Source organism: Quercus lobata, chromosome 3, assembly GCF_001633185.2.
Source record: "Quercus lobata isolate SW786 chromosome 3, ValleyOak3.0 Primary Assembly, whole genome shotgun sequence".
In the NCBI taxonomy this organism is placed as follows: Eukaryota; Viridiplantae; Streptophyta; class Magnoliopsida; order Fagales; family Fagaceae; genus Quercus; species Quercus lobata.
This window is the reverse complement of record NC_044906.1, coordinates 29,898,446-29,921,565: the sequence shown is the minus strand read 5'-3', so window position 1 is coordinate 29,921,565 and position 23,120 is coordinate 29,898,446. Positions and strand designations below refer to the sequence as shown.

At 36.4% G+C, this 23,120-nt stretch overlaps 1 protein-coding gene across 2 annotated transcripts; it reads left to right on the top strand.

The window, feature by feature from the left end:
• The first annotated feature begins 308 nt into the window (after window positions 1-308).
• On the top strand, window positions 309-22,822 carry LOC115981311 (serine/threonine protein phosphatase 2A regulatory subunit B''beta-like). Of its 2 annotated transcripts, XR_004089354.1 has the most exons (14): window positions 309-786; window positions 7,247-7,489; window positions 7,651-7,756; window positions 7,832-7,931; window positions 14,120-14,225; window positions 14,460-14,550; window positions 17,893-18,034; window positions 18,407-18,554; window positions 18,737-18,846; window positions 20,048-20,204; window positions 21,095-21,220; window positions 21,334-21,484; window positions 22,173-22,256; window positions 22,350-22,822. XR_004089354.1 is itself a non-coding variant. In XM_031103464.1 (13 exons), the coding sequence occupies exons 1-12, from the start codon at window positions 631-633 to the stop codon at window positions 21,472-21,474; spliced, it is 1,626 nt and encodes a 541-aa protein (XP_030959324.1). In that variant the 5' UTR covers window positions 309-630; the 3' UTR covers window positions 21,475-21,484; window positions 22,350-22,822. The 2 variants fall into 2 exon arrangements, 1 of the variants encoding a protein (XP_030959324.1); XM_031103464.1 differs by lacking the exon at window positions 22,173-22,256.
• The last annotated feature ends 298 nt before the right edge of the window (window positions 22,823-23,120 follow it).

The window sequence follows — 23,120 nt, the reverse complement described above, 5'->3', positions numbered from 1 at the left end:
TCCTATTATATTATTTCAGCTAACTTTTCATTTTATTTACCGTATTTTCAGTAAAAAATTTTCAGTTTCAACAAAATAAGCGAATCCCAAACATACCATTATTTTTAAACCATAAAACCATAATTACGATGATGATGCTTGGAACCATTGTACTTTCAAATTATATTAACAAGTTCCCTTCCGATTCAACAGAAGGAACAGAAGAAAGAAAAAAAAGAAAAGAAAAACAGTGCACGTGATTGGAGACCGTGTTTTACCTACGGCTCCTCCTCCCACAGCACTGGCCACGTGTGAGTTATTGTTCAACCAATTTCTCACAAATTCAGGTTTTCATTTAAACAAAATCTTTCTAATTTTTCTCATTTTCCTCTCTCTCACTTTCATATATCACTTCGTCCAATCCCATCTCTCTCTAACTCTCTGACAAAGAAAAAAAAGAAAAAAAGAAAAACTTTCCCTCATTGTCTCTCTCTCCAATCACCGATCCTCCAATTCCCACTGCGATCTAGGGTTTCTTCCCAAACCGCATTTGAATCTCCAATTTCAATTCCCTCTTCTGCCTATCGCGGATTCTCCGTAGGGTTTCCCCTGATTCGGTAATTGTTGGATGAGAGAGAGAGAAAAGATTGAATGACGACGAGCATGGAGATCGTGATCGATGCGGCGTCGTTCGACGCCGACCTCTTGCAGCTCTCCGAGGTTTCTCCTTTGGCACTCAAATCCAATCCGGTCTTTACCGAGAAGCTCTTCGAGCAATGGCTTTCGCTTCCTGATTCTATTCGTCAGGTATAATTTGCTTTCGAGAATTTGAGCCTTGGTTATGTTCATTTTTTATTAATTTGAGAATTTACGAGTATGGTATTCGATATCTGTTGCTTATCAACAAAAAGAAAAGAAAGAAATGTGGGTATGGATATAAATTGAGAAGTAATGTATGTATTTATTTGTGCGCGTAATTATGTGTTTTTAACTTCTGGTACTAATGAGATTGGTATTTGATTGAGATTTACTTGCTGGAATTGAGAATTTTATGGCCTGAGGAGGGACTGGTTGATCATTTAGGCACAGGGGAGGATCTGGATTCATGGGGAACTCGGTTGTTAGTTTTCAGAATTGTGATATGTAAGTGTAACTAAGAAAGATCATGGGACTTTTAGCCGTCTAGTTTCTCAAATTCCCGTCTTTCATTTTCGGTGGAGTAGGAAAAGTAGATGGGTGTTTGTAAGTTGGGGAGCAGATTATGGGTTTTGGATATTTTTAATGGCATGGAGATTCTAAGCAAGATTTTACTTAAAGCCTTGGAGGGTGGTTTCATAGTTGTATTTAAGTTTGGGGACAGAAGCAGAGGAATTATGAAAATCTCCCATCTTACTTTTTTTTTTTGTTGATGATACTATTTTATGTTCGGAAAATCTTGAACAACTTGGTTACCTCTGATGTGGAGTTCCTTATCTTGAGGTGGAGTCAAATTTAAGGTTAAATTTGAATCAAAGTGAATTTTTAGTGATGTAGCACCTTCTCCCCTTATAAGTTCTAGGTGGAGGGTGAGTTTATGGGTTCAAGACTAGGATGCATGTGTAAATTACCAATAAAAAAAATTTGTGGTCGCTATTGGGTTCTTCTTAAGGCACAAACAGTGTGAAATGCTGTTATTGAAAGGTGGAGAAGAGACTTGTAAGCTAGAAGACACTCTATTTATTTGAGGCTCACTCTTGTAAAAGAATATATTATCCAGTCTTCCCACATGCTTTATGTTGCCTTTACTATGGCCATTTACATTGCTAAATAGTTTGAAAAACTTAAAAAGAGACCTTTTGTCGTTGAATTAGGTGGTGTCCAAGTTCATTGAGTGGAATTTAAGTTTTTGGGGGGGGGGGGGGAAGGGGCATCTTTTCATTGGAGGAGGTGGATTGGGGTTTCATAATGATTATTGGAGATTTGGAGTTGAGAGGGACCAACTTTGAAGGCGTGTTATCATGCTAAAAATGCGCCTTATCTCCAATTCCCACATCAAAGCATATATTACTAACAAAGTAGTCCACCTGCTCGAGTAGCCTTCCATAAACTACAAGCATGTGTGCTATGCACTGGCTTTGTTATCCAGCCATCCCCTCCACCCCATGCTTTAATTTACTGCAAAATCTGCTTTCTTAAGGCTGACTCTTCCTCCCCAAACTGTGACAGCCACTTTCCTAATAAAGCTCTATAAAAATTGCCCAATTTGTGCAATTGTAAGCCTCCGCATGCATTTGGGAATCACAATGTGTTCCAATCCACAAGATGAAACTTCAACTGCATCCCTTGACCCATGTTAGAGAAAATTTCTCTGCAATTTTTCTAATCTATTTGACGTGTGGGACGAAATGGTAAACAAAGATAGGTAGTAAGTATGAAGACTCAACAACACACTCTTAATTAGCGCCATTTATCCCCCTTTTGGAAAGATATAATTTTTTCCATCCCACAATCGTCAATTTATCTTCTTTAAAATGGAATTTCGCATTGCTTTCACCTTGAAAAAGGAACTTAAAGGCTTACCGAAATAATTCATTGGCAACTCCTAACATAACAAATTAGACACCTCATTTATACCCTTAAGTACATTCCTACCTGGATTGCTTTACACTTACTCAGATTACTTTAAATTTGGTTACTGTTCAAAGCAAGTTGGTACTATTGTTATATAAGTAAGTTGCTCCCTCTCTGTGTCACAGAATAAATTCGTATTATCAATAAATAGCAGAGGAGAGATCTTTAACTCAACCACAGAATCATTGCCAACACAAAACTCAGAAATGTAACCCTTCGCCTCTATCCTACACTATCCTACTCACCTCCATCATCAGAATAAATAACAAGGGAGAAAGAGGATTACCTTTCCTTAGGTGCTTGAGCTGTTAAAAAACCCATGGGAGAGCCATTCACCAGTAGGGAATTTCGAGGATAAGACAATATGGGACCCAATTCTAGAGAAGATGGAAAGGAGATTAGTGGGATGGAAACGTTTGTATTTATTCAAGGGAGGTAGAGTTACCTTAATTAAAAGCACTCTATCAAATTTACCTACTTATTTTTTTATCTTTATTTCCTATCCCTACTGCTGTGGCTAATCGAATTGCAAAAATTCAGCGGAATTTCTTTTTTTTGGGGGGGGGGGGGGGGGTAGGGGATGAACGTAAATTTCACCTGGTTAAATGGGCTGTTGTTTGTACTCCTGTATCTTCAGGTGGCTTGGGGATAAGGAAAGTGAGACTTTTTAATAAAGCTTTGCTTGAGAAGTGGCTTTGGAGATTTGGGCTTGAAAAGGATGCCCTGTGGAGGCAAGTGATAGAAGTGAAATATTGTTATAGATGGGGTGGTTGGTGTTCCAATTCTGTTTCTGGTCCTTATGGTGTTGGTTTATGAAAAAATATTAGTTGGGGATGGCCTTACTTATCTCATTACATTCTGTATGATCTTGGCGATCGGTCAAGGGTAAAATTTTGGCCTGACTATTGGTGTGGGGAGACACCTCTTGCTGTCAATTATCCAGAATTGTTTAGATTTTGCAGAAATAAAGAGGCAAGGGTGGCTGAGCTTATGAAGTTAACTAATGGGGTCCTTTTTTGGGATGTAAGCTTCTGTAGGGGTTTTCATGTTCAGGAATTGGATGCTATGTGGAGCTTCATGGTTACAATATATGGCTCATCAGTAAGGGGGGTTGGGGAGGATAAGATGTGTTGGAAACCAAATAGAAGTAAGGGGTTTATGGTTAAAGATTATTATAGTCTTCTAGTGGGATCTCTTGATTTTTGTTTTCCATGGAAAAGCATTTGGCAGCAGAAGATTCCTGCTTTAGTAGCTTTCTTTGTTTGGACTGCTGCTTTGGGAAAATTCTTGACAATTGACAATTTGAGAAAAAGGAAGATTTGGATATTGGATTGGTGTTATATGTGCAAGTGTAATGGGGAATCAGTTGACCATCTTTTTCTTCATTGTCTGGTTGCTATGGATTTGTGGTCTGTGGTTTTTGGTTTATTTGGAGTAAGTTGGGTTATGCCACAATCAATTGTCGGGCTTCTAGCTTGCTGGCTAGGCCGGTTTGCTCGTCATCAATATGGGAATATATGGAGAATCATTTGCCATTGCTAAATGTTGTGTCTTTGGAAGGAAAGAAATAGTAGATGTTTTGATGATATTGAGAGATCCATACCTGACCTCAAGCTTTTTTTCTTTAGAACTTTATTGGATTGGTTGTCTGTTTTGCGAAACCAATCATTCTCTTCTCTTCTTGTTTTTATTGATTCTTGTAATTTTTATTCTTGATTGTTGACCCCTGTACACTTCTTGTGTACTAGGATGTCCTTTTTTTGATATCAATAAAGTTTATTACTTATAAAAAAAAATGTAATATCTGATTGGATCTGTCCCCTCCGTTTAGCACCAAACCCTATTCTTCCATGCAAATATAATAATGCTTCTTAGCTCACATGATCATAAACCCTTACAAAGTCTTAACGTATATATCAATCCTGGTATCATGCTCTTGATTTGACTCTTAAGACATTCACTAGCATAATAACTGATTCCAAAATCTACTATTCTCTCACAATTGCATCACGTGTTTTGGGCACTAGTTTCTCCAATACTACTTTCATTTTGTTAGCCAACATTTTAACTACCAATTTGTAAATACTTCCTGCCAGGTTAACAGGTTGAAAATCCCTATTATTCTAAGTATTAACCTTTTTAGGGAAGAGATTTTTCAAACTTACAATAATCATGAAATTATTTAAAAAGGGCCATAACCTCACATGCGAGGACCCTCTAGCGGTGTTACGAAATTCCATTGTAAAACCATCCAAACCTAGAGTTTTATCATTGTTTAGCTGCTTCAAGGCCTGCAGTTGTCAACTCCTCCCTTGTAATTTGTTCATCCTGGGACAACCCATCACCACCTTCCTTCCCAACCAACAATTGCAACTCAATCAAAAGCTCCTCTTTTGTCAACCCCACATCCCCAAATTTTCTCTTGTTCCACTTCCTCATACCCTCCATGAGAGCTTTCAGTTTCCTTGCTAACACAAAACTAGGGATGCTAGTGAAATTGTACCCATTCCACCACAACTGTATCTTGTCCATGTAGCCCTCTGTTGTTTATCAAATGTTTTCAAAACCCACTGGAAGCCATCCTCCACATTCTTCAGTAAACAAGAAACAGAAAACCTGCCCACATTCTTCACCACTGCTCTCTTGCTGGGGTTGTTCAACCCTCGCACGTGCGCGCGCGCGCACACACACACACATATATATATTAGGCATATTTTTATGTTTTCAAAATAATAACAAATTAACAACTTTAAAAATCTTTAAAAACATATGTAGAATCAGAGGAATTTTTTTAAATAAAATATTTTTTTTCCTCCCAACACAGAGAACTTGCATGCAGGAGTGTGACGAGTGTCCATGTTTCTTAGATGCAGGCTGCATATAATAGTTCTAAAAACTGAACCATAGAATCCAGCTCCCCGTCATGGAAAGATCAGAGGTTCATACATTTCTTATATGCTTCCAAAGACTCATCCCATATATAGTCCAGTCCTCTAGCAACATCTCTACACCATCCACCCAGAAAAGCTCCATATTATAATCTACAGTTTTTCTCCATAAATGGTCTTGTTCCTCCATGTATCTCCATAGCTATTCATTTAACTTGAAAATTCAAAGCCTAATAAAAGTTAGCCCATGCATTCAATACTTGAAATACTTGAAGGAGTGTGTTATTTATAGAGGAAGAAGTATAACATCTTTCTTTATTTTTCCAAAGTGGGATGTGTAGCACTTCTTATTAAAACCTCTCTTTTATTAATTGAGGTGGAATCATAGTATCTTCCCTCATTCTTTCAATACGAGGCTTGCAACATTTATTTTTAAAGCCTTCCCCTCTCAAATTTTCGATGTAGGATTTGCATATTCTTTAATTATTTATGACATCATTACAGTTAACCTTTGGTTGAACCCTGGTCTGACCTTAAAACCTTGAATCTCTCTTTTTTTAGTTCTTAAACAGTCTAGTTTTTAAGACATTGGTCCTAATACTACTTGTACAAGAAAGAGTCCTCGTGTGTATATATATATATATTTATTTATTTATATACACACACACAAACACACTCTCAATGTACTTGAAGAATATATGGATTTGATTTATAAAAATATTTAGTGTTTTAGTATTCAGGCATGTTAGCCTTCTGGTTATTTTTCTCATATTCTCTTCTCTCTTTTCTCTCTCTTGTGGTATTGTTCATAGTATTGTTCTAACAATCCATGAACATATAATTTTTGTTTTTTTCCTTCTTCCTTACAACTCCAGTCAAGCCCTTCCTCTTATTGATCAAAATCATGAAGCCCCATGTGTGTTTTCTATCAAATAGTGTAAAAAAACTCATCACTCTAGCTAATTTTGAGCTTTAACCCTTTCTTTACAATTCTAAATGCTAGGTCCCCAAACCCTCCTAAACCTTAATCAACGACAAGCACCACATAGACAAATTCCCTAAGTTGTTCTATGTGATATGAGGTTGGTTGGGCAAGTGGCTAGTAACTCTATTGCTGGTGCTAGTAGTAGCTTGGTGGTGGTGGTGATTTGCATGATGTGGTGGCCTAGTAAATTTAATTTGCCTGTACTTTTATCCATTATTTCTTGCTTTCCTAATTAGCTAACATAAAATTTGTGGATCACTTATTACTTTTTTGTCTGATAGCTCATTCTTTGTGGATGAATATGCTTCGGGTGTTTGAGATCGTTTGGGTCATGCCAGGTTCAGTCGAGGACTTATTATTCTATTGGTTTCATTGGCTTGGGAAGCATAGTTCTGATATTTGGGATTTGGTCCCAGGCTGTTTAATGTGGACTATTTGGTCTAAACAGAATCGGCGGGCTTTTGAGGATGAGGGGAAAACTGTGGTTCAGTTATTAGAGTTTTGCCAGAGGACCCTCTTTGATTGGTCTCGTTGTTGGGGTTTCTCGGATTGTTCTTCTCTTACGGATTTTATTTCTTCTATTAGAATAGATTAGGGGCTGTTTTTGTCTTGTTGTTTCTTTTTTCCATTGTTCACTACCGTGAACTCTTTGTGTTTCTCTTGCTTTTCTTTTATTAATAATATTTTCTTCTTACTTATCAAAAAAAAAAAAAGCTAACATGAACTTCCTTTCAAAGCCAATGTATGGGGTGTAATCTAATTTTTCATGCTTCTCTTGTTTTAGGTAACATTATTGCTCAATGAAGCAAAGGCGGGTGGTCCCTTGAACGTCCCTGGAAATTCTTCTAGTCCACGTGCTTCCACAAGCAATTCTTTGCCTTCTATGTTTCCTGCAGGCAGTGCTCCTCCACTTTCACCGAGGAGTTCATCTGGTTCCCCTCGGATAATGAAACAGAGGCCTGGACCTTCTATTTTAAGTTCACCCCTGAAAGTGGTTAGTGAGCCGGTTAAAGAATTGATACCTCAGGTTTGATGAAACTCTGATCTTCTCAGTTCAAAATAAGCTGGCTGCAGTACTTGCTATTTCCATCCTCTAGTTAGCTGTTTCTGTCTGTGTGTTGTCTGCTAAACTGATATTTCGGGTATGTTGATGATAGTTTCTAACATAGTTACTAGCAATGTTTGCAGTTTTACTTTCAAAATGGTCGTCCACCACCAAATGAATTAAAAGAGCAATGCTTAATGAGAATTAATCGGTTTTTCCATGGGCACTTGGATGGACTCCAGATGCATGGTGAGATATACATAAGCTATTAGTTTAGGTAATAATTCTGGAACTGATTTACTAATTTTTTCTTTGTAATGTCAGAATTTAAATTAGTAACTAAGGAAGTCTGCAAGCTACCATCATTCTTCTCCACGGCCCTTTTTAGAAAGATTGACGTTAATGGCACTGGTTTGGTGACAAGGTATACACTTCTGGTCATTGTTGGAGAAAGTAATAGCAGGGTTTAACTATGTTTTATCTCCCCTGCTCTTTATTATATTGTAATGATAAATTTTTTTTATTAAGTATTTTGGATAACCTTATGTTTGCTTCTCTTTAAAATTGAAAAGAATATTCTTTCAGTATTTTACAATGAAAACTCAAATGTCTGAAGGTTTTCTTTCTGCCACTGGAAGCTCTCAGAGATCTTGCTTCCCCCTACTTTTAGGGAATGCTCTTTTGTCCACTTATCTGGACAATGATTAAACTTCTTGTCTCTTCCCCAAACACTGGTTTTGAGCATCTTCTGTTGGGTTAGGTGCATTTAATTAGAGAAATGCTGTCACTTCTTAGAAGCTTACAACCATTAATAAGAACTTTAGTTTTGGGGGTGCGTAGATATCTTTCTACCCCTTCGTAAGTTTAAGGTTATGCTAAACTGAACTTCTTGCAGATTTGAGTAGAATTTTTCTATAGTTAATTAACCTTTAGATCAGGATAAATGAAGAATATTGAGGCTCTCTTGTTAACAAGTGGAGGGTGGATTTGATAGCCACGTCTGTTTTGAGGTGGGGAATGGAGAACATGTGCAATTTTGGTAGCTGTATCTGACCTTTTACTCTTTGGTAGTTTTTTTGATGGGTAAGTAAACTTTATTTAAAAAATAATCCAAAGTTTTATAAAAAACAGCTACCTTGGTACACGGGGAGTGGATGTACAGGGAAACAAAAGCTATTTTACTCTTTGGTAGTTGACCAAGACACTTTCATATCTTCATACTTGGAATGCAATACCGAGGGAGGGAGAAGCTTTGGGATGTCTGGTTCATAAAATAGTTTAATGACTGGGAGTTGGACTTGGTTGCTTCCATGCTTGAATTTCTGTATTCAAATATGCCAAGGCAGGTGGGTCTTGACAGAATGAGATAAAGTTTGTGAGGTACAGGGGTGTTTGATGTATGGTCTTACTATGGTGTACTGCAAACACTAACGGAGATCTCTTTCTTATGGAGAGGAAGTTGGTGTGGCAAATCCCCAAAGCAGGGTAGCTTTTCTTTGTGTGGACAGCATCACAGCAGCATGGGGGGAGATTTTGACTAATAATAATCTTTTTTTTTTGATAAGTGACTAATGATAATCTTAGAAAGAGAGGAATCACAATAGTAGACTGGTGCTGTTTGTGTAGGTGTAGTGGGTATTCAATGGATAATTTGTCATTTCATTTTGAGAAGTGCTACGTCCACAACATTTTCATAACATTTTGACAACAAATCATAGGTGGTTAGTTGTTATTGGTTCAAATTTGAACTTACCACTGAGATTTCTTTTTTTTACCCAACAATAACAACCAATAACAACCTGCCACTTAAGATTTATTGTAAAAATGTTGTGGACGTATCATTTCTCTTTCATTTTTTATTATGCCTATGCATTGGGGGCCTATATATTTCATCTCTTTGAAGTTAATTTGGTGCTGCTGCATAGAGTATCTGATTTATTGGTTGTTTGGAGGGATTAATTTGGTAAAACGCTTGTCCACTGTGTGGAATTTAGCTCCTTCATGTCTAATGTGGCTAGTGGGGGAGTGGAATTCCCATACCATTGAAGCTGTTGAAGTTTTGGAAGTGTAGTTTAGGCTTCACTTCTAGGATTACTTTGTGAATGGTCAACTGTCCTGGGTCTCAGCGACAGTGGAACTGTCACTGAGTATGCTATTTGATATCCTTTAGTTGTAATTCTTTGGATACAAGTCTTTAGGCTATCGTGTGCTTTGTATTGTTCATGTGGTAGTTTTTTCAGAATATCATTTACTTATTAAAAAAACAAGGCATTAGATGGCTATACATCAACATGTCTGACACCACAATTTGTGTTCATTGGAGTACTTGTGAATGGAGTCTAATTATCTGGTTAGACAATTATCATAACATATCTTCTGTATGTATGATCAACCTGAACCCTCTTTGGCTGAACGTCAAGTGTTTATGGTTGCTGTGTAGCTAATTACCATAGTGAGTTGCTGTTTCGAATTCCTGTAACACTATCTATTTAGAGTTCTGTAAGATTGAACTTTTAGGATTTTATTATATTAATTCCACCCACCCACCCCCCCCCCCCCCCCCCCCCCCCAAAAAAAAAAAAAAGAAGTTTCTGCCATTTAGGTCAGGATTTTGACCGGATTTGATTTAGGAAATATAGCTTGTGGTTGTTTGGGCTTTTAGTTTACAGAAGAGATCTAAGTTGCTTTTTGGGGCTGTGACACATTTGACTTTGAGAAATTTTAGCTTTAAAGCTTTTCCTTATTGGTCAGTTGCCTTTGTAGTTGCAATTGCATTGATTTTTCTTTTTTTTGATAGGTAATATAAGAACTATTATTAATAAATAAAAGATGAATAATACAAGATGTTCATGATGATGAACAATAAGAAACAGAAGAAACAAACAGCCAAACAAAGAAGAGGGAAATCAAATAGAAAAACTAAGGGAAGACAAAAACTCTGGAAGAGACGAAGACTCAGTAAAACCCCAACAACGAGACCACTTAAAAAGACTACGATGGCTTAAAACCTTCAACTCATCCAACGTCTTCTCCTTGTTCTCAAAGGAGCGACGATTCCGTTCCAACCAGGCAGTCCACATTATGCACCTTGGAATCAAATTCCAAATATTCGAGTTGTGCTTCCTGAGCCACTGATGCCAACAAGACAACAATCCCGCCACCGATCCTGGCATAACCCAATGAATACCATAAGCCTGAAGCATGAAGGTCCATAAGGTATGAGTAACAGGACAGTGAAGGAGGAGATGGTCAACTGACTCCCCATCACAACAACACATACAACACCAATTTGTCAAAATGCGACCCCTAAGCTTGAGATTATCCAACGTGAGAATCCGATCGTGAGCAGCTGTCCACAGGAAGAAGGCCACTCGCTTAGGAATCTTAGGTTTCCAAACACCCTTCCAAGGAAATTGAGAGTTCGAATTACCCTGAATTGCATGGTAATACGATTGCATGCAATTGCATTGATTTTTCTAGTGTGATTGCATGGTTTTTCTTTCATTCTCTTCCTGCTCCCCTCCTTTTTTCTCCTTTCATTTTCTCTTGTTCTTTTCCTGCTTTTTAAAAGTTCAATTCTGTTCTGCTTCCAGAACATAAAAAGAACTGCTTAGACATCCCCATCAAACTCAAAATATTTTCTCAAAGCCTTTCTGTTTTAACCATTCATGCATAAGCTATTCAACAGCAAGCCAAGCCATTCGTCTCTCATTTTAGTCCAAGTTTTGGTGAATCCTGTATCAGATTGGTATTGTAGCAGAAATCTTGAGGTGTTAGACACTGTACAGAAATATGGGTGAATTACTTGAGGCTTTGGAGGAATCCAATGTAGATTATGAAGTTCCCAAGAAGAGAAAATTGGCTTTGAAATGTGAATGTGGGGGCATTTTACAGGTTTTTTTTGACAAGTAATAAAGTTTTATTAAAAAAGAGAATTTCTTCATGTCCACAATGATGTACATAAAGTCTCTACAGAAATTGCAAAGAATCAATTGGAAAAGCTAAGAGATTTGTGAAACTCAAAATTGGAATTACAATGTGAAAATCCTTAAGCCCAAAACCACTCAAACAAGGTTTGAATCAGTAAGGATCTCAATTGATCTAGGGAGCTCTCAGTATCCTTAAGCGTGCAGGAATTGCTTTCTTTCCACGCTAACCACATCAAACATGAAGGTGCTACATTCCAAATTTCCAAAGAGTGCTTCCTAAACTAATTCCTCTACTCAAACAAAAGGGATGATACTGTTAGAGGTATTACCCACTGAACCCCAAACAGGTACTTCATTCCACAAAGCATAAGGAACATCATAATGAAGCAATAGATGGTTCACCATTTCCCCACTGCACTGATACAAGCATCACCGATTTACTAAAGATAAGCCTTTCTTGGCAAGGTTTTCAATAGTAAGAATTTACCTCAAGCTGCAGTCCACAGAAAGACAGCTGCCCTCTTGGGGGGCCTTGACTTGCCATATACCCTTGCTCTTCCAGGGGAAATTAATGCCATTAGCATTGCGGATAGCTTTATAGAAAGAACAAATATCAAACTTCCACTCCCTACTAGACACCATTTCATCTTATCACCCCCCTGGTAGGCACCTATGCCTAGGAGTGAATATGGTTTAAGAAGGAATTCACCATCTCCACCTCCCAATCATGAAAATCCATTTGAAAGCATACATTCCAGCTGGTAACCTCCCCATCCAATTGAGAATCCAATAGATCAAAAGACTGAGGCTTCCCTATCAATTGTGTAGGCAAACAAGCCAGGGTACAAATCTTTTAGATGAAGATGACTACACCATTGATCATACTAGGACCTTACATGAGCACCATCACCTACCTCAAAAGCCACATGCTGGAAAAAAAAGTGTCCCATCCTTCTCTAATACTGCTCCATAGGCTACATCCATGTGATCCTCTACCTGGTTTTGTAATCCATCCATCCCATTTGTCCCCATATTTCTAGGCCATAACTCGGCTCCACATATGATTAACTTCATGCCCAAAACGCCATAACCATTTACCCAACAATGCTTGATTGAAATTCCCAATCTTCCTAATCCCTAAGCCACCAACGTCAATAGGAAAACATACCTTATCCCACACCACCAATGGGTATTTGAATACCTCCTCTGAAGCACCCCACAAGAAACTGCCTAAATCCTTTCTAATCTTTTCATCCATTGATTTTGGAATAGTAAAGAACAAGGGGTAATACACATGTAAGCTCGAAAGCATTTAATCTTCTCCATTATAGGATTCCATACAATAATAGCCTTGAAAGATGCCCCCGAAGGCATTGGCAAAGAGCCAATTCTACAACATAAAATATCCGTCAATTCAGCCATATTATCTACCTGGCCTACTGGGACCACTTCAAGGCAAATCAATACCATTCTGATATACAGAAGCTGCTCCCTAGAGGCATCTCAAAAAGAGAATGGTGCAAATAAGAGATGTGAGACACTTAACCCCTAGAGGCATCACTTCTATTGGATGTTTGGATGATATATGTTTTTTGAAGGAGTGATATTTATATCAACCTGACTATCACAGCAAAGCCGTATATGTTACTAACTTTTGGTCATGGAGACATGCAGCGGTCTTCTCATCTTGGAAGTCCCCTAGCTGCTGTGTATTCAACTAGTGCAAGTGACTGTGCAAGTTGAGGAGTGTGCCAGAAATTGCCATTGATGCAGGAAGCACAAAGAAAATTTTATTTCAATTTTGCTTTATTTCTTTTTGGAAGTCAATTGTATTTTTATTTTAGGTATTAGTAGTTAATTAGGTTCATTATTATTTTTATTTAACTTCTCAAAGTATAATTTTTGTAATTCAATAATTGGAATTTCCCAAGTCAATAACAATTAGGGTTTCCTATTGTAAGTTAGAACTTGGAATAATCCTAGGGGTTCAAGTGATAACCCAATGGTAATGGCATCTTTTGTGGTGCCATGTGTATAATTTGAATCCGTACCCATGAATTGGTCTAATTTCCATCATCAGTTATGACTTAGAAAAAGAACCTAGAATGTGAAAGCCCTTATTTAGTTCACAGCTAAGTGTGTGTTTGAAACAAGCTTGTTTGGGTTTTTGTTGATTTTCTTTTGCTGAAAGTGGGCTAGAGTATGCTTGTACTTTGAAAAAGTGAGAAAAAAGTTAGGTTTTAAAAAGCTTGACTTAAGCACAGAAAAGGCTAAATGAAGCTAAATGCTAAAAGCAAAAGCTTGTACACAAAAGGACACTAAATTGCTGTGAAGGACACCAAGTTATAGTTTTATGAATGATAACTTGATTAATTATAATATTACCCACTTTCAATCTTAATTCATGATATGGTTAAAAGTAATAATAAGAAGACAACAACCACAACAGCAATAATTTACAATCATTTCCTCAGATGAGAAAGGCTACTTGACTGGAGTAGGGCTTACAACCACAATCTTAGGCTTAATACGCGTTTTTTGTTTATATTCATTTTATTTAAAAATTTTCAAAGTGCCTTCTGTTTCTAGTATCATTGAGCACTAGCTTTTGTTGTGCCTCATTGCTAGTTATGGAACAATAGATTATGAGCACTATGCAACGTTTTTTTTTTTTTGGTTGTAGGGATGCATTTGTTCAGTACTGGGTCATTGGAAATAAGTTGACAATGGATATAGCAACCCAAATGTATACCATCTTGAAGCAACCGGATATCAAATTCCTTACTCAGGTAATTTGTTTTGTTGTATATCTCTATTTATTCTCCTTTTTTTTCTTCTTCTTTTTTCTTCTTTTTTTTAATTCAAAATGTGAGATACATTTGCAACATTGTATACAGTTGCATTCATTAACTACTTTATTATTTTTGGTATTAAATAATTATCAGATTTTTTATTGATGTTTTGTGGCTTATTACCATAATCCCTATTTCTCCATTGTTTAAGAATTTCCAACTTGACAACAGGATGACTTCAAACCTGTTCTTCGTGAACTTTTAGCAACTCATCCAGGGTTGGAGTTCTTACAGAGCACACCAGAGTTTCAGGAAAGATATGGTTCGTTCTCAACCTATTAGTCACCTTTAGATGTTTCTTGAGTTCGATGCTGTCGTAGACGTTTTTTTAGTTTTATCTAAAAAGGTATCATCCTCGCATTATAATATGTCGGCCATTGCAGTTTCTCCTCCATCTCAATAAAGTTTTATTATATATATGCGCGCGTGTGTTGGCCTTCAGGTTCAGATATTTTTTTATTATTAGCTGGTCCAATTGTGTATAGATTGATGGCACTCAAATTATCTAAGTCTTCAATTTGTATTCTATGTTTACATTTCATAGATGGTGTTAGACTGTTAGTTCAGTGTGTCTTCTCTCTGAGGTTTTATTTTTATTTTTTTAATGTTTATTTAATCTTCATATTAGAAGTAGTAACTTTTTCAAAAGTATTAGATTGTTAAAAAATGAAGACTACTCTTTGCATCAACCCCTCGAACTCTCAAAAAATTAAAATTAGACTTCTTTTGATGACCAATCTAGGAGGCAGACACTTTGAAAGGCTAACCACATAAGTGTTTGATACATATTGAACGTGGCCAGTTATAACTTGGAGTCTTGGACATGGCAGCAATTTTTTTAATGATTTTCTTTAAATAAAACAATGAAATGGATACTTTTGGGAGATGGTGCAACATATGCATTTAATCAGAGCATCCACAGTGTCATCAACTGGGATGAACAATACTGATGGAGGCACTAGCAGAGCCCACCTCATCAATATCTCTTTCATGCACATTTTGAAGGGGCCTGTAGGAAATTCCTTTGCTGCCCACCAACAATGAAGGAAAGGTCATAGAATCTTGCAGATTGCTGTAATGCCATAAACCTCAGTATATTGAACTCCTGATCAGGGACTGATGAAATTTACTTACCACAGGGAGAGAGAATGAGAAATGAAGTCAATCTAGTTGTTGCTCTATGATCAGCAATCATTCTAGCCTTTTTTTTTTTGCCTGTGTTATGGTGCAAGGAGTTTCTTGTGGCTAGGCCGATACTGCCATTTCTACCTAGAATGGTAGCTTTTGAGAAGATCAATTGTTGAATGTGAGAATCTGTTAAGATTTGATTAAGATATTGTGTAATTACAACAGATAATGGTGTTTCTGGTTGATTTCAAGACAACCGGGTCTCCTAAGAAAGATGGAAGAGATTAGAGATGAATAAGAGAACAAATTTAGCGTTTGGAATTTTTATTTTCAATGCCTTCTCTTACTGTTACAATCAGACTTATACCCTCAAGCTCAACTAAGACTAACTACGGTAACTAACTCTGTTGTAGCTAACTTTGATCCCCTTTGCCAGTTAGCATAGGTATAGGTAACTAACTACCAACAGCTTCCAAGCCATGTGCTTAATACAATATCAGCATGTCCAATACAATTCCCATCTAACTACTAGGCCAATTATACAACTTGGCAGCTATTACAAAATGTTAACCAATATTCTGACAGTATCACCTATAGCTTGTAAGAATTCCCAAGGAATTATGGCTTGCTATTTTATGGGGATATTAGCTTCATATTGGTTCATTTGGATGGGAATTTTTAAGGAGGAATTGGTTTTCAGTTTTTAGCGGAAGTGGCTTGAATAATGAAAAGTACTGATTATTTCTATATATGACATGCATGGATGGATTTAAGACTTATTAATATGTGGGTTTGAAATGATTAAGTGATGATGTTAATTCAAATTCATAATGCAAGTGATTTTGTTGGGGTAAAACCCATAAGCTCAAATCCATTATTTTTTTTTTTTCAAAATACTTATAAAGAAATTTATACTAGTAATTGTTTATTTAAATCACTTGATTTTAAATTCTTAAATCCAATTGTAACCTATATTTTGGCTTTCATATTTTATCCAAATTGCTTTAGCTTTTTATAAAATGTTACCGTAGAAAACCTTTTGGTTTTTGCTTGATTTATAGTTAAGCTGTTGGTTTATAAGTAGCTAATATTTGTTATTTCCATACAATCAATTCCTTTTGATGTGTTATGGGTTTGTGTCCTAAATTTCTTTGACCTTTTTTTTTTTTGGGGGGGGGGGGGGATTGGTTTATGAAACCCTATTAGAGTCACTCATGGCTGTAGTTTATTAGGATGGGATGAGATTGATTTGTGCAACACATTAACTCTGATATTGGCTATGATTTTGGCATGATGGTGGGTGTGGAGATCTGTCTTTAAGGGTGGCTTTTCTTGTTTTGTATGCTAGCTCCACTGATAGAGATTCTTAAGTGGAATCCTCATTGGTGAGATGGGGAGGGGTGTGGGGGACAAAGAAGTTAGGACATAAGATTCAACTGGGACTAATGACTAGGCATTAGAGTTAGTGGATTCATTCCTTCATCTTTTAGATTCTCATACCCCTGTAAAAAGGGTGGTGACCAAGTGAAATGGAGGTTAAAGAGGAGTGAGAGTTTAGTGTTTGTTCATATTAAGGGGATCAAGTGCTGTCCTTTTTCCTTGGAAAGGCATTTGGGGTGTTAAGGCTCCATGGAGGGTATCCTTTTATGTTTGGACAATGGCATGGGGGAAGATTCTTACTTGTGAAAACCTTATCAAGAGGGTATATGATTGTGAGTTGGTGGTGTTTGTGTCGGTGTAGTGGGAAGGTGGTGTATCATCTATTGATACACTGCACGATTACTTTGGAGTTATGGAGCGTTGTTTTTAGGTCATTTGGGATTTAGTGGGTTTATTGGAAGAGGTCATAGATCTATATTCGGTTGGAATAATTGGTTTGGAAAGCATTTGTTGGATATATGGAATATAGTTCCATTATGTCTGATGTGGACTGTATGGAGGGAATGAAATTTGCGAGCTTTTGAAGATATGGAAAGTACAAGGATGCAATTGTTAGCATCTTTCACCGCTTCTTTATATGAGTGGTCTTGCACTTGGGGCTTCACAACTAGCCATTCTATTGTCTTTTATACGAGGAGTCATTATCATTGTATATGTAATTCTTTCGTGATGTAATTTTTTAGGAGTTCTTGTTCATGAAGTAGTCTCTTTTTTATAAAGTTATTCTTACTTATAAAAGAAAGTATGATGCTGATAGAAAAAAAAACAGTTACATAGGCTGAGATAGAATCTTTGCATGAGGCTGACTGTTAGACTAGTCCACTTGAAGTCCTGTGCCTAAATTATTTTTGATAAGAAAATGTATTTATTCCACCTTAAGTTTAATGTCCCAATAGCAAGCTCATGCTGCTAAACTCGGTTCCTAAATTATTTTGGTGTCTAAATTTGAGTTCTATTTGCTCTAGTGCTATTAAAGATGTGATTGTTTCTTACTTGATGCAACTTTTTAACTTAAAATATTATTGCAATGGGCCAGCTGAAACTGTAATATACAGAATATTTTACTACATAAATAGATCGGGGAATGGTCAACTTACACTCAGGGAGCTGAAACGTGGAAACTTAATTGATGCAATGCAACACGCAGATGAGGAAGAAGACATCAATAAAGTTTTGAGGTATACCAATTGAAGGCCTGTCTTAGTTTGTCATCAAATAACTTATGGATAAATACAAATATTAATCATAGGACCAAACTTATGTACAATACTTTAGGTGTTGTTCCTTAGGTTCTCCTCTTATGATTTTGCCACGTAACCACTTAACTAAAAAATACATTTTTATCTCATGAGAAAAAGGCTACATGGCAGAATTTTAGGAGGGAAACTTAAGGAATAGTATCTAAGTACTGTCCCTAAGTTTTTCCCTTAATCATAAATTACATTTCACAAAATTAAGAATATATTTTTGGAATCATTTAGTGCACAATATTAGATAAATTTTTAAACCTTTTTTGCCCTTTTTTTTCTTTCTTATCTCATCCTTTACAGGTACTTCTCGTATGAACATTTTTATGTTATATACTGCAAGTTTTGGGAGCTGGATACGGATCATGATTTTTTGATCGACAAAGAGAACCTTATCAGATATGGTAACCATGCGCTTACCTACCGGATTGTTGATAGAATATTTTCTCAGGTTTGTGTCAATTGGTGTTCTTGCTTTACATCACTTTACCTGCTGTTTATGGGAAGAAAAGTTTTCTTCCATTGAATGCTTCCGGTTTCTCTCTTATTCTCTTTGTTTATTTTTTTCAATTATCTCATTTTGTTGAAGCTCTGACTAGTCTCTTTTGCTTATTTCTTTTAATACCTTCTCAGGTTTCAAGGAAGTTCACTAGTAAGGTTGAGGGGAAGATGGGGTATGAAGATTTTGTGTACTTCATACTGTCAGAGGAGGATAAATCATCTGAACCTAGTCTCGAGTATTGGTAGGTTTGCACTTCTTATTTGCACCAGTCACTAGTTTGCATGCTCAAATTTTATATCTAGGCAAGTGTAATCATGAGTAAGGAAGCAAATATGAAATGGGACATCTATGTGGAGCATATAATGCTGATTTGCATGATTGGCAGCGAAAGGAAAGTTTGGTTGAATTCTTGCAATGTTAAGAAAGTCCTTGAATCAAGTATATCAGTACAAAGTTTGATTTCCCAAGGGCTAAATTTAACTTATGTATGAAAAAGGTTATAAAGAGCTATGACGAAAGTTCATACTATCAGTTTGAAGTTCAATTTTGTAAGCATTTGGTCTTTTCTTCTTAGAGAATGGAAAAAGACAAATTGAGTGTGCAAGATGGGATGGAAAATTAATTACGATACTGTGAACAGCACATTAGTCACTGCTTACCCAGACTATGCGAATGTTATCTAATGCAATTTTGTTTGAACTTTTCTGTTAAAATATATGTTGTAGAGTTCTAGTGGAGATTTTTGTGTTATTTAGCCTAAAATCTTAGCATTTTTTTTTTATTATAAAAAAGAACCTTTATCAGACTTCAGTTTTAAAATGCAGAAATATGAGTTCTGTAAGCTATGATTATTACCCATCTTCCAAAGAATGGGAGAGGCAGCTATAGTGCTTGAATGTTAGAGCAACCTGAGTGGCATCCCTTCTTCCTCTTTTATAGAGTTTCTAGACTTTTTGAATCTTTGTTTGTATTGGGAGTAGCTAAGATGACACATTGTGTATTTGAACTCTCTCCTTTTTTGAATAAAATTATCTCACTTATTGATAAAAAATTTTAATTCCTGGTTCTCATGTTATCCTGAATTTGCATTGTACTTGCCAAAAGCAGTTTGGAAATTATTGCTTTTTGGTGCCATATTTAAGTCAATTTTCTTTTTAAATTTGCTTCTAATAGAAGTTGCTTCAGAACTAATTTTTTATGCAATAAAACCTGTCTTTACATTGTCTTAAAGATATACATTTTCTTCATGTTTGCTCAGAATCACCTATACAATATATATCTTTTTGGAGGGGATAGGTAGAGAAAGAGATCTTTTGATTTCTTTTTGAACCTTCAAAACATTTTCTTTCATGGATGACCACTCTGAAATTTTTTGATATCTTTACAGAGTTTATTATGCTATCTGCTGCGATGTATTTGTGACATTAAATTGTCTTTTACAGGTTCAAATGCATAGACCTGGATGGAAATGGGATTCTGACACGGAATGAGCTGCAATTCTTCTATGAGGAGCAGTTGCATCGAATGGAATGCATGGCCCAAGAGCCTGTGCTCTTTGAGGATATATTGTGCCAAATAATTGACATGATTGGACCTGAGGTTCACTTTTTCCTCTTTTCTTCTTTTACTGATGGTTTTGTTTCCCTTTCTTGAATGTTAGGGTTTGTGTGGGAACATTTTCTAAGAGAAACAACTTCTAATAACCATTAATATTTTATTGCAAACCAATGCCCTGATTTCTAACATCCTTCTTATAGAGTACATGTGATGCTCCACAATGTCCCAGAACTCTCTCTCCTGTCCCTTTATTTGGGCCTGGGGCTTTTGGGAAATTAATGCAATTACAATTTTTGTAAAAATAGTGCAGATTTCTTTTGAAATCATGTCTTGAAGACTTGATTCTTGAGCTTGAAACCGTGTCTTGAAGACATGATTTTAAGGCTGATCTGACTAAGTCGTGTTAAGAAAAAAATAAAATAAAATAAAAGCTCGAACAGTTTTTGTCCTCCCAAACACAAACCTACATGTACCCCTTATCTTCCTCATCATGAGACCCATTCTATTTCTTTCCCAAACACAAATCTACCCCTGCCCACCACTGTTGGATTGCCCCCAGCTAAATGAATTAAGGGGCAAATGAGGTTGCCATTACCATGGGTTCTTCTCGAACTGCTTCACATCGCAGTAGAGAGCAAATTATAAATACAATACTGTACTTGTACCGGCCAGTTATATGGTGCATGTAACCACTTGGAATGTACTGCTTTAAACACTGGTTTGTTTCAGCCACTACTAGCTGTTTCTGTCGATTTCCACTGATGTACAATCATATCTTTCTCTTTTTCTCTTTTTGTTTGTTTTTGGGATATGATAGCTTATAGTGGACTCAGTTTGCCATTAGTAGCCAATGTTCCTTGAATATATCTACAAAGGCATCATTAACTAGAGATTATTTTACTGTGCCTGACATGAAATTCTCATCACTGCAGAATGAGAGCTATATCACACTGCATGACCTGAAAGGTTGTAGACTTTCGGGAAGCGTATTCAATATCCTTTTCAACCTTAATAAATTTATGGCCTTTGAAACTCGTGATCCATTTCTCATTCGTCAGGTACTTGAAATGTTTCTAGTTTTTAATCATTGCTTGATGATACATTAGGATAAAAGTGTGATTCTGTATTGCTTGTCATTTGTTGTGATAGAAAGATGTTGTGATGTGAACAGGAACGAGAAAATCCAACATTGACAGAGTGGGATCGCTTTGCACATAGAGAATACATCAGGCTTTCAATGGAGGAAGATGTTGAAGATGCCTCTAATGGAAGTGCAGAAGTTTGGGATGAATCACTTGAGGCTCCTTTCTGAGTTTAATTAGGTAGGCTATGTCAGTTTCTATGACGATTCCTTTATATATATTTAAAGAGGTGTGCACATGAGATAATTTTAACATTAGTGTTAAGTCAGGTGAATTTTAAATTAAAATTTCTGGCGTGCAGATATACATGTAAACATGCATAAATGCATGCGTGTGATTATTCAAGTTGGCTATTGTATATGTCATGGTTTCTTGCTGGTAGGGTTTAGAATCCTGGTGATGGAAATATGTAATCCACTATATATATGAAATATTATGTACTGCTTATTTCATGCCCTCGTAGCATGGAAAGTAATTTGGGTACCGACACATAGTTGGTTCTCCACAACCAGTGGTAAGACTTTATCATGTTGGATGACTTGACTGGTCTCATTTTCCTCAGTTCTCTCTCTCACTGTAATCTTGAGTTCTGTAGTGTAGATTCGTTGGTGGAATACAAATATTGCTGATTTAAGAACTGACGCTAAAAATATTGCTAATGGTGCTGATTTTTCTGGCCTATACAAATTGTTAAGTAACTGTTATTCTAATGGTGGTGCTTTACTCTGTACACGTGACAACTTGCATAAGGTTTTTTCATTACTGAGATGCTAGTATGGCATGTGTGTAATATTGCTCACCTTAAGTAAATAGGTAATAATAAGGGTAATATAGTAATAATGTCCTCACTATGCGCTCTCCCATGTAGCTATTGCTTTCTTTGCACTTAAAGGTGGACTCAGAAAGTTAAAAGTGGAGTGCAAATTCTGGAGTTGTGTGGCCCTCATAACAAGTTATGCCTTTATTATTACTCTTATTTTTCCCTGTTTTTCCAATTACTTAAATAGAAGTTAACCCTAAATGTATTTGTTCTTGTTAACTACAGGTTCTAACAAGGAAGCTCCGAATTCTTCTTAAACTGGCCATCCATCAAAGAAACTGTTTTACTCAGGATTATTTCTTAAATGGACTATGCAGACACTCGACCTTATCAGATGGACATTCTGGGCTTGGCTGTGTGGAATGAATTTTTGTTGTGCTGGAGTTGAAAATATTCAGATCTTTGTGTGCATTGAACTGACAAACATTGGGGAGAGTTAAAAGGAAAATTCCTTTACATCATACCAAGATGTCTCATGGAGGTGATTATATAATCCCAGGTTGACGTAGTTCAGAACATTAAGTGTATTTGATTATTTTCCTTATTTTAATTATGTTAAGTTGTAAGTTATCATTCATGTCTTTCCTCCCAAGTTAGTGGATGGTTCTTTCAATACTTCATTTGTATGGTAATGTGCTGGTCAGTGTCATAGCAATTTTGGCTTTCACTCTGGTTATTTTTAAATTTGATTCAGTCAATTTCTGTGTGTTTGCTAATCTATGATATGTGTATAAGAAAAAGGAATCACCTAGTAGTTTAATGATCATTTATTAATTAATGGCACAAAAAAAAAAAAAAAAAAGGAGAGAGACTGTCTTCTATGATGGCCATCTCCAAACGAGTTCAAGATCATTTGTACAAGGAGCAGCAGCTTAAGAGCAGCAGTTTGTGTAGATTTTGACTATCATTTGATTGAACAAAATCTCAGGATTTGATTTGACTTGATTGATCGAAAGATGTTTGACTGCCCTTCGACATTGACTCGATCAATTGAGG